Source organism: Gopherus flavomarginatus, chromosome 8 (assembly GCF_025201925.1).
Source record: "Gopherus flavomarginatus isolate rGopFla2 chromosome 8, rGopFla2.mat.asm, whole genome shotgun sequence".
NCBI classification, from domain to species: domain Eukaryota; kingdom Metazoa; phylum Chordata; order Testudines; family Testudinidae; genus Gopherus; species Gopherus flavomarginatus.
The window spans coordinates 89104495-89124246 of record NC_066624.1 but is presented as its reverse complement, the minus strand read 5'-3'; the positions used below and the strand labels follow the sequence as shown (position 1 = coordinate 89124246).

The 19752-nt window shown below is 41.8% G+C and overlaps 2 protein-coding genes across 2 annotated transcripts in view; one reads left to right on the top strand and one right to left on the bottom strand.

Moving 5' to 3' along the window:
• P2RY1 (purinergic receptor P2Y1) overlaps positions 1 to 19752 on the bottom strand; it is a 1183293-nt gene that overhangs the window by 248748 nt on the left and 914793 nt on the right. The gene's annotated exons all lie outside the window — the stretch shown is intronic.
• The window catches only part of GPR149 (G protein-coupled receptor 149), a 39996-nt gene continuing 29556 nt past the window's right edge, over positions 9313 to 19752 (top strand). Inside the window, exons 1-3 of the mRNA XM_050965915.1 lie at positions 9313 to 10278; positions 11336 to 11528; positions 15270 to 15742. Coding sequence (XP_050821872.1) covers positions 9313 to 10278; positions 11336 to 11528; positions 15270 to 15742 — 1632 coding nt within the window. The remainder of the gene's footprint in view (positions 10279 to 11335; positions 11529 to 15269; positions 15743 to 19752) is intronic.

Here is a 19752-nt window from a genome sequence, read left to right as displayed (position 1 = left end):
AGCAGTTATAATGGGGAGGTGGATACTACATTGTAGGACACAGTTTAGGAACGTAACTAATATAGTGGAGGAGAAACCATTTCATCTGAGTGGGATGTGGCAGGGCAAAGGCCCCAGCTACCAGGAAGGCAGAGTATTTGCTGTAGCAGCACCATGTGTGCAAGACTGCTACTGCCACATCTTTTTCTTGATTCCTGTTATCGCCATATCATCCCTGTGTGATGCCCAAGAAGCAGCAGCAAGGGAAGGAATGCATGTGATGGTGTGCGTGCAGTGCCCAGGGTAGAATGATAAGGGCTGGTTGCTTCTCCACGATTACAGCTGCAACCAACTTTCTTTAGAAACAGTCACTATGAGCAGGGGTGGCTCTAGACATTTTGCCGCCCCAAGCGCAGAGGGTCTGCTGGTCCCGTGGCTTCGGCGGCCCTCCGCAGGCATGCCTGCAGGAGGTCCGCTGAAGGTGCAGGACCAGTGGACCGTCTGCAGGCACGCCTGCAGGAGGTCCACCGAAGCCGCAGGACCAGTGGACCCTCCGCAGACAAGCTGCCGAAGGCACCCTGCCTGCTGCCCTAGCGGCGACCGGCAGAGTGCCCCTGCCCCCCGCGGCTTGGAGCGCTGGTGCCTGGAGCCGCTGGTGCCTGGAGCCGCCCCTAACTGTGAGGAGGTGCGTGGAGGCAGGGCCTCTCCAAAGGTTGCCTGTGCCTCCCTTGTCAGCTTTCTAAGTGGTGTTGTGAGCTTCTCAGCAGCGCTGCCCTGACTGCTCAGCCATTCCACCCCAGCAACCTCTAGAACCTACGATCCCTCCCTACTGCCTAGCATTCAGACTAATCCCCTGCCCTGAGCCATCAGCTCTGCTCTCATCCCTTTCATGTCGCTTGTTGGAAGACACATCTCCCTAAACCCAAATGACTTTTTCTCCCCCTACTTGCCCACCCAGATTCGATTCCCTCTCCTCCCCTTTCGCAATGGCCGCCCCCAGAATCAACCAGGTGTCTGCTGCCTCTGCCTGTCATCCCTTCTGTTTATCCTGCTACTGCTGATGTTTCCTGAGGAAGAACAATATTGACCTCTGTGCTTACTTAGCCTAAATTGAATCATATGCACCTCACAGCCATCTTGTTTGACGCCAAGTTGACAAAAGTGCTGGCACTTCCTTTTCTGACATTCTCTTTTGCTGACTTGTGAAGGTGCCTGGAAAAGAAAATTTATTTCACAACTGTCCTCACAATCACAACACACAGGTGGGCTATTTGTCAAACCAGGGACATTATGGGCCTGGTTCTGACCTCAAGTCAGTTGCAAATAGAAGTATCTATATATGGGTGAAGTTATGACACTTTTCCTCTCAGTGAGTAGAACATTGCTCCACAAATGGCCCCATTGACTTGAATAGGACCATGTATGAAGTTAGCTACTATTCAATGTAAATTAAAGATCCTGCAGTCTAACCCAAAGGGAATAAAGGGTCCCTGAATTAAGCTCAATTCTTTAATTTAAACATTTACTCCTGATTTATACTGCTCTAATTACTCTTGATCAGTAGCCACCCTTTATCTAGCAGTCACCTCTTTCTTAGGCAATAATACCATGTAAACCACAGAGGGAAAATAATTAAATTTATTAGAACCTGTCTTTGCATTAGAAGTCACGCTCAATTTAAATCTTCAGGGGCAAGTAATTGGATTAAACAGAAGCTGCAGCTTCTAAACATTTTATATATTCTATATGGATGTCTGTTCCCAACAGACCAAGTATGACACATATTTTTTAAAGAAAGCTTAAATATGTACACTTTTTAAACCTATTAAACCAATAGCTAGGACTAGTAAGAAATTGTCTATCGCATATTAGTTTGCAGACTAGATTGCAAAGATGGGGATTGGTCCGGCTTTGAGCTGGGGGTTGGACTAGGTGACCTCCCAAGGTCCCTTCCAACTCTGAGAGTCTGTGATTCTGTGTTTATACATAACATGTAACTATAGCCATAGAGAATGTATCACCTCTTAAAGTGAAATGCTTTCAATTTTCATAGCATAATAACCCTATTCATCTTGAGTGACAAAGAGAAACAAAACCATAAGTCAGTGACAAGACCACTGTAATGACTGAAAAGAAGATGTGTAACTCACCCTAAAAAGTGATGCATTTTTAGTAACTTATTTGTTGACTGTGTTTTATGAATGATAGGTGAACATTTGATTTTCTTTACATATGTTCTTGAATTGCTAGATGCTCTGTGCCTGGTAGAAATCCTATGGAGTGTCAAGTGCTGCTGACTCTTTCTTTAAATAGAGGCATTGCTTTGCAGCACTGCTTGAAATCAGGCTATAAATGAGATTTCCATGTTTAATATATTGCCTTTCTGAGACCATTTGTTAGCAACAAGAGTTTATGCCATTAAAAAAGTGTGTATAAATAATGCAGAGAGCACAGACTCCCTAACCTTGAGGGTCTTGTACGTGCTAAACTAGGCATTATCATTCATATTCTGAGTGAAGATGTAATGCTTTTATATTCCAGGTATGTGTTTATAAATATGAGTTATTGCACGTTTTATAATTGGATTAAGCACAATAAGGCTGAAAGCACTGAAAGACAGATGCACGCTGTGTTATCTGTGTTATTCTTTCTATCTTTCTTTATATTTGTGTAATTCAGTTGTTCAGCAAACATGAGAAACCAATTTTAAACTAGCCTGCTGATATTCTGCAGTCAAGTCATGGATCCTGCATATATCTGATACTTTATAGGTCTGCACAATACTGCAGTATCTGTTACCAATGAGTACAGAGGACTTGATTCCTGACGCAGCTCTGATTTTATTATAGTAGTGAGCATCCAGTGCTGGAAAGTAGAGTGACCCTCACACCCAAATCATCATGCTCCAGGATTTGTGGCCTTGGTGCAAATGATCCTTTTGTTCATTCCAAACCAGCACCTGGTGCTTCCTCCAATAACCAACATCTATCCAACCCAGGGCAGCTGCAACATAAGTAACACTTAATAGGCAGATTGAAATTTATAAACCACCAACTAAAAACAACGAGGAGTCCTTGTGGCACTTTAGAGACTAACAAATGTATGTGGGCATAAGCTTTCATGGGCTAACACCCACTTCATCAGATGCATGGAATGGAACATACGGTAGGGGGGTATAAATACACAGCATAGGGTGACCAGATGTCCTGATTTTATAGAGATACTCCCGATTTTTGGATCTTTTTCTTATACGGCTCCTATTACCTCCCACTCCCTGTCCCGATCTTTCAAACTTGCTGTCTGGGCACCCTAACACAGCATATGAAAAGATGGGAGTTGCCTTACCAAGTGGGGAGTCAGTGCTAAGGAGACAATTCAATGTAAGTTGGAAGTAGGCAATTCTCAATAGTTGACAAGAACTTCCAATGTACATTGAATTAGCTCGTAAGCACTGACCTCCCACTTAGTAAGGCAACTCCCATCTTTTCATGTGCTGTGTATTTATACCTCCCTAGTGTATGTTCCACTCCATGCATCTGATGAAGTGGGTATTAGCCCACAAAAGCTTATGCCCAAATAAATTTGTTAGTAAGTGCCACAAGTATGCCTCATTGTTTTTGCTGATACAGACTAACACGGCTACCACTCTGAAAACTACCAAGTAATATCCCACAAGGTGGCATGTGTATAGGGAAAGTGATAAAGAACTTGCAATTTGGGAGGTTAAGTAATGCATGCCATAAATTAAATAGTAAACGTCTTAAGCAACTTACAGAAACAGCCCTTGCCTGAAAGTAGTCTGAATCCATAGCACATCCAGTGATGGCTTAGCAGCAGGTGAATTTGCCTTCTTGCTACTGTGTTTTTAGAGCACAGGAAGATCTTCAGCTAGGGCTTCTCCTTGCTATACTGTGGAACAGAATGTCAGCAGTCCCTTCAGAGGTGAATGAGGACTGGTTGTGCCAGTGCACCCATGGTGTGACTTCTCAGTCCAGCTTTTTCTTTTGGTGTCTACCATCCAGAAGCTTGTCCTAAAATGGATGCCAAAGAACCACCTAATTGAGCCTGCTTCACACTACTAGGAGCTCTCTAAGCATATGATGCATCTCCCAAGGGACCTGCACTCTGATACACACAGATGCCACTTAGAAGTTAAGAAAGAGATGTGGGTGGTGTGAAGATGTGTACTGTTTGTTTAAAACCATAGAAGGAAGCCAGGAGGTGGAGCAGAAGCTCTACAATGAAGCTGAGAGAGTAAGAGTGCAGTTTCAGGAATAATACTGTTTTTCTTGTTCCAACAAAGTTCCTTCTTCAATGTTACAAAAAAGTGACTCTTCCTGGGAGTCTTTACCATTTTCTTTACCATTGTACCATTGTTCCACTTTGACATAGTGTCAAAGGTTGACTCATTTTGAACTAACATAAATAAGAGGAAAAGAAAATGCTAATGTTCATCCTTCCATATGACTTTGCTTTATAAAGCCATGGAATGACCTGAGTGGAAGAAGTGCTTCACCATATTTCAAATTGCAATAAAGTTTATCCCAGAGTGGTGAGGTACATATCAGCTCATTTAATTTACTGAGAGGTGAGTGAGGCTGAAAATACGTATAAATTGTTTGTCTTTGCTGAGGAAGGGGATTAAAAAATACCTTGACATTGTTCTGAATGAGTCTAATGAGTGTTTCATTCCAAACAGGAATGGAATGCATGAGTGGGAGTGATTTTACCAAAGGGTCCAGATGGCCGGAGATAGTGGGAAGGCCCCCTTTGAACAAACAAAACCGTCTGACTTTGCATTCAGTAAAGAAATCCACATATGAGATTGTTTGGTAGGTGAGATTTTAAACAAGGAACTCCAAAAAATTGAAGTTGATAGCTGAGCTAGCTCTGGAACAGCTATCACACCTACTATAAATTCACATAGTAGAAGCATGATGCAGGAAGTAGCAAAGAAAAATTTCCCAGGAGAAAAAAGGGAAGTGCCATCAAGAAAGCCTCTTAAGAACACTGAGGTCCCTTAGCAGAAATGTGACAAGAGAGAAGAGTGCAGATGAAGTCCACCCAGCCAGCGGGAGCATGTGCAGAGAATGTAAGTGTAACCCCCATTTCTTTTTATTATTTCATGGTGGTCAGCCAAAAACACTTACTGCTGTAATTACAGCTGCTGTTTCTATTTGCTCTCAAACAAACTGGCAGTAAAGAGCCTTGAATGGCTGCAAAGAAGTAGTTGCTACAGGGAGTGCGGGAAATTGTTAACCATCCTCAGTAGTTGTTTCGAAGCTGGTGTAGAAGCTTCATTAAGGGCAGACTTTCCTGCATGTACACGCGTACTCCCAGAGAGAAGCTGGAAGCTCCTGTCCAATCAGTAGTGAGTTATGCCAGGGGCACAAAACTGACAACCTTGGTAAGCACTGGTCAGATCCAGCCCAGCCCTGCAGGGAGAAGCTAGAGCTGTTAGGGGTAACCCAGACTGAATCTCTGGGTTGGATCTTAATGCAGCTGCCTGTAATTTTAAAGAAGTCAGTGGGATTGAGACTGGGACCGAACCATAAAGGAGCGATCGCAGACCTGATGCCAAATGTCTTCAGCAGCTGCACTACATCATTAAACCAAAGACTGTGTGTGAGCCTAACAGCTACAGTCATTGTCAATTTTTCTTTCTTTCTTATTTGAAGTGTTGTTTGTGCCCAACATTGGGGATGCTGAAACAACTGGCTATATAGTACAATCAAATGTTTTATTTAATTGTCAGAAGATCCCCCATTGTCAGAAGTCCCTGTATTTATTTAGTGTCTAGGCCTGGTGCTATATTCTTCATTTTAAAGGAAAATACATTTCTAGTTAGGGTATATTGTAACTGCTGTGCTGTAACAAGGGTGTATTTTTTAGTGTTATTCATAAAAGGAATTTGAAATTATCAACTGTCTTGTGATTAAGGCTACGATTTAGTGATGGGTATTTTTAGTAAAAGTCTTGGACAGGTCAGGGGCAATAAAAAAAGAAGTCCCAGCCGCTGAGCTGTCCATGACTTTTACTAAAAATACCCCTAACTAAATCTTAGGGACTTGGGGATGCTCCCTTGGATGCTGCTGCTCCTGGGGAGGACTCCAGAGCCCCACCACTGCTGCTGCTCTGTGCAGGGGGGCAGCACCCTTGGTCCCTGCTGATGTGGCTCCGGGTGGAGAGCCCTAGAGCACTGCTGCTGCTGCAGCTTTGGGTGGTGGGGGTGGCACCCGGGGGCCCTGCTGATGCTCTGGGCAGGCGGACAGCACACTGGGGCATGGCTGCTGCTGCCTTGCTGCTGCCACTGCCCCCACCACCACTGCTACTGCCACCCCCGCCGCTCTCCCTGCCCCGCTGCTCCTGCTGCCACTCTTGCCCCACCGTTGTCGCTGCTGCTCCTCCACCACCTCCGCTGCTGCTCCTCCTGCTGCTCCAGGCGGGGAGGGTGACCTGAGGCCCCACCAGTGCTGCTCCCAGACTTCTGCTCTGAGGAAGCCTGGGACCAACTGCCTGGGATGACCTGAGCAGTGGCCGGTGCCCAGCTGCTCAGCTGGCCTGGGGTCAGCCACACAGGCCTTTGCAGAAGTCACAGAGGTACCAGAAAGTCATGGAATCCATGACCTCTGTGAAAGACTTGCAGCCTTATTCATGATAAAGACTGGTACTGGATTCCTAAGGAGAGAATGAAAGTGAATTCTGTTATAATTTCCACTTTTAGTATTTGGAGGCTTTCTATAGAAAATCCAGCTGTGGATCCCAGCTGTAGTCTCTTGCAAGGATAGGAATCATGTTCTATGCAAAGACTTTGTCAGCTAGAGAAGTCCTGTAGCACAGAATTGATAAGTGAATTGACCTACCTGCCCTCTACATAGGTTGCAAAAGGATGAAGGATATTGAGAGTGTATCAGCTGAAATAAAAATGATGGCCCATACAAGGGTGAGTGGTGCCTATTTCTCCTCCTGTCTCTTGACAGTAATCCCAGACAGGCTTGGCCTGTTAATCTCAAGGTTTAGAGAACTGTGGTTGACTTAAAGTAGATTCAGGGTAGAGGCAATTGTGATTTTTAAATACACTTTAAGGAAATGAGCCCTAGCTTTTAGTAGCAGCAGCCCACGGAGGACAGATAAGTTGCAATCCCATACTAGGACAAAAGCAGGGTGTATGGGGCAGATCTAGAGCTGTGCCTGACACAACTTGAAGATTGTAGAGTGAGGTGTCTTTTAGCCACTTTTTGCAGCTTTCTGATCCTTGGAGTGCCAGTTGAGTCCTGAGGAGCAGCTTAGGGTCTGTCTACATTCCTTATGGTGGCGTGTCAAGTACGTTCACTGCACTTACTCCCTGGCATGGGTATTAATAGCAGTGTAGATGGAGAGGCACGATTTAGGCAAATAAAGCCATGTCAGAACCTTAGAGTATGTCCCCTACATGTCTCTTTACATGCCCAAGCAGTGCCTCCCACCTATTTTTGTCCCGCTCTTCACTGCAGTGTGTAGCTACATGTAACCTACATGCCACTGCTGGTGTGGACAAGGCCTTAGAGTAGTCTCAAGGTTGTTCTGAGTTGTTGTAGCCCTCAAGGGGCTGTTCAGTATCTGGGGAATCAGTGGACAGCAGCAATACTCCTTTCTCCCAGCCATGCCTTCCTATGATGAGCAGATCATCAACTGGCCAGTCAAGTTGTCTTTTCATCTGTTTTGCACTGCTAGAGCAATACAAAACCTCTAGAATAGGGGTCAAGATCAGGTCTTTGCTGGCATACATCACAAATGAAATGAATGTGGAGGTGTCAATCACATTTTAGTGCCAGTCTACAGCAGTCTTAGCCTTAAACAATAATACAATTAAACAGAGCCTGTCTGTCGTGCTGTGGATACACCCAAAGCCAGTATTTGAATAGCAGCACTGTTCCTGATCAGAGGGGAGAGGCAGAGCTCTGCAAAAAGGTTGCATTCCACCTCCCTGCCTGCATAATGCCAGGCTCTTGCCAATACTGTCAATTTATCAGTTTGACCAGCATCACATTTACTAAATGTAAAATATCTCATAGACTTTAAGGTCAGAAGGGACCATTATGATCATCTAGTCTGAGCTCCTGTACAACGCAGGCCACAGAATCACACCCACCCACTCCTGCAACAAACCCCTGACCTATGTCTGAGCTATTGAAGTCCTCAACTTGTGGTTTAAAGACTTCAAGGTGCAGAGAATCTGTACATATCCAAAGGCACACTATGTGCTGGTTTGCCTGTGTTTAGTCAAAAGACAGTATTCATTCAGTACTTTATGCTCTTTGTGTTTGAACGTTCTTCTATGGAATAAAAGTTTATGTGCCCCCCCAGACGGATGCTAATCCATCACAAAGCTAGCACACAACTTGCCAATTTGTGCTGCTGATTGCTTTCTGTCTGTAACAACCTTTTGTCACTGTTGTCAATGTAGATATATATGTATTATAGTTACACACACACATACATTTGGAGTAAGAATAAAAAGGGAAAACAGGATGCACCGTCTGTTTCATCTGTTATAAAAGGCTTTTGCAGCTTTCCCCATCTCCGTGCTCAGAGTACAGACAATATAGTAGGAATAAAAGCAGCTCTCCAGCTTGTGATGCACAGCTGTGGAGCAGCCCTGGGCTTTCAGGGATGACATTTATGGCTGACATCAGGTCTGAGTATTTGCATTGGATTTTAGTGTCAGCATTGGAGGTGGGGCTTACCAAGGACTCTGTTTTGTGTTTCTGATCTAGCTAAGAGGCAGCTCTGCCTGGAAAGATACTAATTTCCCCCCTTTCTGCTATCCTGCTTGGATCTGACTCCTCCCTTCTGCAGCGCTGAACAGCGCAGGCTGAATCAAAGAGCCTCTCATTCTCTACTATGTTTCTCCCTGAACCAGTAGGGCTTGAGCATACCTGACATTCTGCCTTCATTTCAACTGAACTCTCGAGTAAGGCACATTGTCTGCTATCTGTCAAAAGTGAATGGTATTTTATTCCTGCAAGAGCCCAATTTAATCATCCTCTTGTACTTGGAAGGATTATAAAGAACCAGCTCAAACCCCAAAGTGTGTTTTAAGGAGGAATTGCTTTTTTATCTGCATCATGTGCTCTTTGGTACATGTGTAAATGTTTCCTTTGATGGAGTTTGCTTTTTGTGTGTGAGTTATCCTGGGCATAGAGGACACACACACCTGAATGTATCCTGATCAAGTATCAAAAAGGAGAGTCTATGAAAACAAAGAAGAAACTTCTGATGTCGAGCAGTTCCGATTCATCTGACAAAAACTTGCGGAGTCGGTGAGAAGGCAAAATAAAATCCCTAACAACCATGTCGGTAACACCTACTCATTTCCCACTGAATGGGACAAGCCTCTTTACTGAAAATCATGGCATTATGGATATAACCAATGGACAAAGAACTCTGAATACCTTTCTTTTTTGCTTGACGTTTATAATTACGCTCACTACCCTGCTGGGCAGCGTTTATTCACTAGTTTCCTTACTGAAAATTCAAAACAAAACCACACTTTCAATGATTGTGACTTCCTTATCTGTGGATGATTTGATAAGCGTGGTGCCAGTGACTATCTTTATGCTCATGCAGTGGTCAAGCAAGGCGCTCCCCCAGCCTCTGTGCACCACATCAGCGCTGCTTTATTTATTTCAGGGCATTTCTAGCAATCTGAAAGGTACTCTTATAGTTTCTTACAACTTCTACACGATCAACAAAACTGTGATGTGGAGTCAGCGGACCTCCAAACAGCCAGTGAGCATGATATGGGCCATTCTCACTATCTGGATTGTCAGCTTGCTGGTGTGCATTTTGCCTCTCTGTGGTTGGGGCACCTATGTCCCCACCTCTTGGGGTTGCCTCACAGACTACACCAGTTCCTACGTCCTGTTTTTATTCATTTTCTACTCGTTGTGCTTCTGCCTCCTCACTGTGCTTTCTGTCCCTCTAACTTACCAACTGTTGTGCTCAGATGAGCAACAGCGTCTTTATGTCGATTACCAGGAAATCACCCGAGGCTATTTCACTCCTGGGACGCCCCCAGTCTGTAGCACCGCCCTATCCCTTTCTCCGGAGGACCCCGTGGATAAAACCTTGAAGCATTTCCGAAACACCTGCCTCAGCTCGGAGATGGCATTCAGGCAAAGCCCAGCTGAGAGCTGTGGGCTGGACTCCCATTGCACAAACAGTGTGCAGAGCAGGAGCTACACTGTGGAGTTTGCTCAGAAACGATTCTCGCTGATTCTTGCATTGACAAAAGTCATTCTCTGGCTTCCAACAATGGTAAAAAGTCAAACTTCTTTGCATATTTGTAATGATTGATTTACACAGGGACCGAGTTTATGTGATATTAATTGAAACAGTCATCCAGCAATTCTGAGCTGCATAAATCATATCCATAGAATTCATTTCAAACAGAGCTGTGTTTGTGTATGTATTTATCTGGCTTTCTTCAGGATTGATACATTCATACAAAAAAAGTGCATTTTAAAAATGAAAAGCCAGATTCATCATTGTTTTTCCAGTTTTACATCAGTGTAACTCCACTGAACCCAGCAGAGAGCTAGGCTAACGGTAGGGGTGAATCAGGTTTTGTGTTTCAAGCAGCCTGTCAGGCATTAGGTTGACTCTGAGATCTGTGAGTTTTACTAAGGCAGATTTTTTTTCCCTCCATCCTCACAGTTCTGAGTCACGCCCTTTGCCAGTCATCTCTGGGTAAGAAACTGAAGCTTGTCTGAGAAGTGATGAAGAATGTTTGTATTTTTGTAATTGTTGAAGCGTTACTACATTTTGATGCAATGTATGGGAAGGATAAATATAACAAAGGATACTTACAAGTGAGTCCTTTGCTGGGCATGTGAACATGTTGGGAATTGTTCAGTGTCATCCTTGTCCTATGGATGTGTATGGAGTCAGCCTCTCAGCTTCTTTCCATAAAGAATGAGAATTATAATGTGCATGAAGCCCAGTCCTGCCTGGCACTGAGTGCCCTCAAACCCCATTGACTTTGGGAGTGGAGGATGCTCAGCACCTCACCGGATTGGCTCAGTAATCCCTAAGAATTGCTTGGAATCTGAGCTGCTTCTTTGGCAGACCTCAGGCATCAATATTTATCATTTCATTTGCAGCATAAGGCATTCTGAGAAATAGAGAGAGAGGGAGAGGGACTGTATAAGGACATTTGTCTTCTAGCATCTGTCAAAATCACAAAGCCTAGCGGGAAATCAATGAAAATCTGTGACCTCTATTTTTGTCACATTAACAATGTGATGCTTTTGTTATTCCTGGAAATTCAGTATGTGACTGAAGTGATTTAATTTCTTAATGTTCTGCTTTTCAGATACAGATGGCTGTCCAGCACATAGTGGGTTTTCAAAGCCTTTCCTTTGAGACATTCAGTTTTCTGCTGACTTTACTAGCTGCCATGGTCACCCCTGTGTTTGTTTTGTCAGAACGCTGGATCCACCTGCCCTGTGGCTGCATCATTAACTGCAGGAGGAATGCATATGCCATTTCTTCAGAAGAAAGGAAGAGTAAGTGTGGGAGGTTGAAGGATGAGATATTATCTCAAGTGATGTTCCATATGGCAACAGACTGTTAGAGTAAATTTTATAGTAGATTGCATAGAAAGTTGTCTGCAACAGTAATAATACTCTGCACTCCTGTAGCATATTTCATATGAGGATCTGAAAGGTTTTCATGGACATTAATTAAATAAGCCTAACAACATACCTATAAGATGACTAGAGAGTATTATTATCCCATTTTACAGTCAGGGAAATTGAGGCACAGAGAAGTTAAGTGACTTGCCCAAGACCACTCAGCGAATCATTGTCAAACCTTTTAACAGAAACTATGGGTTCAACTCACTCCTCCTCTAGCCTCTGGACAATACTCCCTCCCTAGAAAAGCACATCTGCCACAATGACATGCATTAAGAAAATACATTGACTGTGCTAAACACATTGGAAAGACAGGCAAAAACACCTCTGAATTCTGAGTGACCGTGCCCCTGAATTACAGGAATTTTGTCAATGAGAGAAAAGGCCCTTCGCATCCTACTGCTCACACATCCATCCACTGAGAGGCCTTCGGTGTCGACAGGACCTCATAGCCACAGCAATGTGTTGCAATTACTTTCACATATAATAATTATAATAGTTTTCTGTATTAGCCATTCAGCAGTGACCCATAGAAAATTTAAATCAGTTCCCTAGTTATACTGGTAACTCCATTGACTTCAGTGGGTTTACTCCTGAATCTCATGGGAGTAAATGAGAGGAGAACAAGGTTCACGATCTTCAGAAAAGCACTTTTTGGGTCAAGTCATTTGTTCTCTCTGAATTGGATTCGTCTTTCAAATCCAGACCATGAACTTTTAACCACTATCCCAAGGAGAGTGGCTGCAGTTTGTCAAGAAAACTATTCATTCCAGATACAGCTTTGCTCTGAATCTAGTCTAATACTTACAGAGGTAAACTTATGATGATGGTAAAGAAACAATTGAATGATAATGTAAATAGTAGGGCTGTCAAGCAATTAAAAAAATTAATCGTGATTAATTGCACTGTTAAGCAATAATAGAATACCATTTATTTAAATATTTTTGGATGTTTTCTATATTTTAAAATATATTGATTTTAATTACAACACAGAATACAAAGTGTACAGTGATCACTTTTTATTTATTTTTAATTACAAGTATTTGCACTGTAAAAAATCTGAAAGGAATAGTATGTTTCAGTTCATCTAATACAAGTACTATAGTGCAATCACTTTATCATAAAAGGTGAACTTACAAATATAGAATTATTATAAAAAAACTGCATTTAAAAATAAAACAATGTAAAATTTTAGAGCCTGCATATCCATTCAGTCCTACTTCTTATTCAGCCAATCACTCAGAAAAACAAGTTTATTTATATTTGCAGGAGATAATGCTGCCTGCTTCTCGTTTACAATGGCACCTGAAAGTGAGAACAGGCACTCGCATGGTACTGTTGTAGCTGGTGTCGCGGGATATTTACATGCCAGATGCACTAAAGATTCATATGTTCCTTCATGCTTCAACCATCATTCCAAGGGACATGCATCCATGCTGATGACGAGTTCTGCTTGATAATAAACCAAAGCAGTGTAGACCGACGCATGTTCATTTTCATTATCTGAGTCAGGTGCCACCAGCAGAAGGTTGATTTTCTGTTTTGGTGGTTCAGGTTCTGTAGTTTCTGCATCGGAGCGTTGCTCTTTTAAGACTTCTGAAAGCCTGCTCCACACCTCATCCCTCTCAGATTTTGGAAGGCACTTCAGATTCTTAAACCTAAGTCTCACATTGGTACCTTCTTTGTGTTTTGTCAAATCTGCAGTGAAAGTGTTCTTAAAATGAACAACATGTGCTGGGTCATCATCCGAGACTGCTGTATCATGAAATATATGGCAGAATGCAAGTAAAACAGAGCTGGGGACATATAATTCTCCCCCAAAGAGTTCAGTCAAAAATTTAATTAATGTATATTTTTTAATGAGTGTCATCAGCACGGAAGAATGTCTTCTGGAATGGTGGCCAAAGAATGAAGGAGCATACAAATGTTTAGCATATCTGGCATGTAAAATACCTTGCAATGCCAGCTACAAAAGTGCCATGCAAATGCTTGTTCTAACTTTCTGGTGACATTGTAAATAAGAAGAGGGCAGCATTATCTCCTGTAAATGTAAACGAACTTGTTAGTTTTAGCGATTAGCTGAACAGGAAGTAGGACTGAGTGGACCTGTAGGCTCTGAAGTTTTATATTGTTTTGGTTTTGAGTACAGTTATCTAAAAAAAAATCTACATTTGTAAATTGCGCTTTCGTGACAAAGAAATTACACTACAGTACTTATATGAAGTGAATTGAAAAATATTTCTTTTGTTTATCATTTTTACAGTGCAAATATTTGTAATAAAAAAATAATTTACACTTTGATTTTAATTACAACACAGAATACAATATATATGAAAATGTAGAAAATCATCCAAAATATTTAATAAATTTCAATTGGTATTCTGTTGTTTAACAGTGTGATTAATTGCGATTAATTTTTTAAATTAATCATATGAGTTAACTGTGATTAATCAACAGTCCTAATAAATAGAAATGTTTTTTTAGGATGTTCATACTAAAGGCTATTATTCTGAATTTTTAATAGAATAATTGTTGAGTTTGTAATTTCACACTTAATCTATCTTTTGAGAAACAGAATCTGTATGCTGAATAAAGACACTAATTTATAAATGGTTCTCTGTACTTTGTGTCTTAAAATGTTCTTAGGTAGATTTGCTTTCATGATTTGATAAGAGACATACCTTTAATTACTGTATCTAGTAATAAGAAAATGGGAATGGAGGGAGTTTATGGTAGAGGAAAGAAGTAATTAAGGGAATGTGTGTCAGTAGAGCACTCTTACCTTAATTCTTGAACTATTATATCATCTAAAATAATTAGCCAGAGTACTGATGTTGGGATATAATTTTATGTGTGGAGTGTATATATCGTCTGTGTATGAAGGTAAGATGATTATGGAATTAGTTCACCTACATGATTGTCTTCTAACGTAGAAATGTATTTTTCTTATTTGCCTCTTGGCACTGAAGTACAGTTCTGATTGATTCTCAGAAGTAGAATGTAGGGAGGCTGTGTAATCGCTAGAGGTTTTTAAGAATAGGTTAGACAAACACCTGTCAGGGATTGTCTAGATAATACTTAGTCCTGCCTCAGTGCAGGGGACCAGACTAGATAACCTATTGAGGTCCCTTCCAGTCCTACATTTCTATTATTCTAAGTGTATTTTTCTGAAAGCATGTTATGTTATCTTTTTGGGGTTTGGGGAATTTCACATTAGCTGATATACTGCAAAATGAGCCATTTGGTTATTTACTTCTAGTATAACTTTTATAAGGCTTTTCAAATCCCGTTCTTTAAAAATGATGGGTGAAACTATTCCTATTTTCTCGCAAACAACCACCTTCAAGACATAGAAATTCCAGCATGTTTTGACAAAGGAATAAATAAGCTAATTATCTGTGTGTATATAATGCTATGGTTAATATTTAATTTTCTATAATAATTTATACATTATAGATACCAAAAAGTCTGTTATTAAAAGTAACGAACTTGTATTTTAGTTTTAAATTTACAGATAAAATTAGTTCTTTTTTAAAATATATTTTCTAATTGTGTTTCTTGTATGTAACTTTTTAATATTTTAATTATAGAAGCTTTTCTCTTTCTGTTTAGCAAAAAGGAGGGGGTTTGAATTCAATCTATCATTCCAACAAGGTTATGGAATCTACAAGATATCCCATGAAAACCACCACCATGAAGATGATGGTGATGATAACTCTATATCATATCACAACCTGATGAACTATGACTGTGAAAACACACAAGAATCTCAGAAAGATACCAACAAAATCCTTAAATCTGCCAAAATTGAGTTCAGCACCATTCCCACAGAGGATAGCTCCATGTTTAAAGATTTCAACAAGGGCAAAAATATGGAGACTAAACAAGAACTTGGCAAGGACAAAAGCATGGACTGTCTTCTTTCAGACAAACTAGAAGCCTTTAAAAGAGAGGAGGTCAGAAACTTTGACAAATCAACATTTTTTGAAGCGCAGGAAAGAAGGCTGTCTCACGAGGAGAGCCGTAAACCAGAACTCTCAGATTGGGAGTGGTGCAGGAGCAAATCTGAAAGGACTCCTCGTCAGGTAGAGCATGGTTTTGTTCTTCATTCCTTTTTTCTTCTTTTGAAGAGTTTAAAGAGTTCTTATATAAAATCATCGTAAAATACATTTCTGATTTTCTTGAAAAATTCCCTCCAGCTCAATTATTTGTCATAAAAATGCTAAACAGGTTCTAATTCCAGACATATAAAGCCATATATTTTGGCAACCTCTACTCACTTCCCATCTATTTTCTAATTCTGCTCTTGGAATTGTGTCCCATTTGAACCAGTAGTCATGGATTTTCCTTATGTAAAGTGCTACATGTGTCGAGGTGGTTCACTATAATAAAAAGTTCAGTGTGAAGGGTTTAAAATGGTTTAAAGTTTACATTGTGACACAATGCATCTATTAAACAAAAGATCGGTTTCAAAAGCAGTTTTTAAATGTATGCCAACACTTTTTCATGCCTAAATTTTGGATGGGCAAAAATGTGTAAGCATGAAAAAATGAATATGTAGAAATACAGGAGTGAAGAACATATGTGCAGAAATGGGTGTGCTTAATTGTAGAAGTTCAAAATACAGTAACGCCTAACTTAAAGTCATCCCAGTTACTATCATTACGTTGCTGATCAATTAGAGAACATGCTCGTTTAAAGTTGTGCAATGCTCCCTTCTAACGTAGTTTGGCAGTCGCTTGCTTTGTCCACTGCTTGCAGGAAGATCAGCCCGTTGCAGCTAGCTGGTGGGGGCTTAGAACCAGGGTGGACCCGCAGCCCCACTATGAGTCTCCCTATCAGCTCCCCGCTCCCCTAAGTTCCCTGTGCAGTAGCTGCCCAGCAGGCTATCAGTTGTCGGCAGTTCAGCTGTCCTTCTTCCCACTGCCATGTGCTGCTCCTGCCCTCTGCCTTGGAGCTGCTCCCTGAGACTCCTGCTTGCTGTGGTGGGAAAGGGAGGAAGAAGGGGGCTAATGTCAGGATGTTCCCCTCTCCCTTGCTCCTGCACCCCACTTACCCCATCTTCCATAGAGCAGGGGGGACACACAACAGGGCTCAGGACGGAGGGAGCTTTCTGGCAGCAGCTGCAGCCTCAGCAAGCTGATCTAATTAACCAGGCAGTGTACTTAAGAGTAGAGTCAGCGTAAGTAAAGGGGAAATGCACATCTCTTTCTCACACACACACATGGTGTGTGTCTCTGTCGGCAATGCTGTCTCCCCTCCTTCCATTCCTGCTGCCTTATAGAGTGTGAGAGTTAACCCTTGAGGGCTCAGCCAATTGCTTGTTCATTTAGCTGTAAGGCATTCACTGGGAAATATCCCACCTTCTGACTCCTCTACCTCAACCAAGCTTCACAATCATCATCGCTGTGCACCAATATTAAACTGTTTGTTTAAAACTTATATTGTGTGTGTATGTTGGGGGTTAGGTTCCAGGAATTTTTTTTTCACCAGACAAAAGACTATATTAATATATAATATATATTATAGTCTTTTGTCTGGTGAAAAAAATTTCCCTGGAACCTAACTCCCTCATTTACATTAATTCTTATGGGGAAATTGGATTTGCTTAACATTGTTTCGCTTAAAGTCGCATTTTTTAGGAACATAACTACAACATTAATTGAGGAGTTACTGTAGCTATAATATATAACAGTGATCTTAGTTGATTCACCTCTGATGTGTTAGTTCTCTAAAAAGGAAAACAAAATCAAACATATCTGAAATCTCTAAAATAAGCATTAATACATTCTGCATTTCATAATTAAACAATATATAGATGCTTTAATGTTTTGAGCTTTTGCATGTGTAGCTTTTCCTATGAGACTCTTCTGTGTGTAAAAATGGATGCATTAACCACACAGGGCAAGATTATGGCCCTTGCTGTATGCTTGTACAGGAGAGTGAAGGACATAAAGAGCCCTCTTTTTCTCCTGCCCTTGCTACCAGGGCCGGCTCAGGCTTTTTTGCTGCCCCAAGCGGCGAAGGAGGAAAAAAAAAGCCGTGATCGGCGACACTTCGGCAGCAGCTCAACCGCGCTGCTTCATTCCTCAGCGGCAATTCGGCGGCGGGTCCTTTGGTCTGAGAGGGCCAGAGGGACTTGCCGCCGAAGACCCAGACATTCCACCCTTTCCCATTGGCCGCCCCAAGCACCTGCTTTGTTCGCTGGTGCCTGGAGCCGGCCCTGCTTGCTACCCATATTGAGAAGAACAGCTGCCATCAGTCTCCTCCCACTCAGATGGGCAGGGAGTGCATGGAGCCTTGGATTCCCCCCCCATCAACATGCCAGCCAGTGCATCTGAGCTGGCACAGAGGGGGAAGTAAGCTGTCCCAGTAAAAGGGCTGGCACTTTACTTTCCCCATGGAGAAAGAGAGGAAAGGGACTGAACTGTGACTCTGACATGAGTTTTTTTTACTCAGTGCAGACTGTCAGATGGGAATCTCTCTCATGGTAGGTGTTTTAGCAGAAAACCCAAATGAAATGTGACATCCTTTGGATGACATGCCAGGTATTTATTCATTCATACAACTGAGTGAAATGCAGTTGACTGGATTTCAGTATGGGTATCAAGATTACCGTTCTTTTTGACCCAAAACATTGCAAGTCTTAGTATGATTATCCCTTTGTTTGCTTTATAACTTGGATGGTTACAAACAATAAGCAGTGCTCAGGAACTGGTTAGTCTTCTAGAGCACTGTGGAATAACTAGTTCAAGATAAACTCCTTATATATGTCATTTTAGTTTAATGATTTACTAGGTGTCCATAAACTGGTCTCTTATTGTCCTATTGGCATAGGACCTGATTCTGCTCTCACACTCAATTTACAGTGGTTTAATTTCATTGACTTTGATGTAGTTAATTATGGCTTAGACCAGAGTAACAGGGGTGTCAAGGGCATAGGATGTATGTCATGTAAAACTGGGCTGGTCCAGATCCTGCAGTCTGGACTGACTCATATGACTGCAGAGAGCCCCACTGAAGTCATTCTAGTTTCTGCATGGTGACTGGGATCTGCCCATGGGGATCAGTTTGCATGATTGGGGCCTACATGCTCCCTCTTCCACATGCCCCAGCACTCATTCGTGTACTCTCTACCATGCTGATGACATATCAAGAACTGTTGTGACATAAAATGAATACTGATCTCCTTAACCTGGTGACATTTTGCTCTGAGAGCTCCATTCCTAATGCCACTGCACATTCTTGGGTGTTGGGGACACGGGAGTTTTTGCATTGATTTCTGACTATAATTGAGTTCAGTACCTAAAAGAATTACTGTAACTGATAATTTGAAATGGGATTCAAAAAAATAAGCATGGGTATAGAACAAACCTACGCCACATTAATGTCTTGTGTACTGTATCAAGGACACAGCAAACCTCAAACAGAAATAGGTACGACTATTTGATTTTCCATAATTAATGTGTTTGTTTTAGGGGGGTGGAAAGGCCTAACAAGAAGTGATGCTGAGGAAAATCATGTTGTGCCTAACAGAAGGGAGAAAATATTGTTAGCTGAGCTCATCTGTATTGAAGTGCAAAGATTGTTGGTAATGCAGTCAATGAGCACTTGGATTTTTTGCCTCCTAAAAGTTAATGATTATGAACTAAAGGCCAAATACTGGCTTCAGGATACATACAACCCTCAACAGCTATATCTAGAATGGAACCTGTAGGGAGCAAGTGTCACACCTCAATCCTGTCTCCCCCATGACTGTTGACTTTACAGTCCAGAGACTCTTTATGTGCTGAGCTGTGGAAAACATTCCAGGACTGGTTTTAGGAGTGATAAAGGGTAATAATGCATGTATTGTTATTGCACAGCCCTATGATCTGCCCATAGCTTGCATATGCCTTCTCTAGCTCAGAGTGTTCGTGCTTCTGCACACGATTTTTGGCCTGCCTTAAATAATGCAAATAATGCTATTTTAATAAGCATGAATGTGTGCCCATTTTCAAGTTAAACCCCATGGAGACTCTTTGAGGGGAGCATTGCCTACCTTGTTCTGTGTCTGATAGTCTAATCACTGCTGTAAATTGGTTCTGAGATGCTT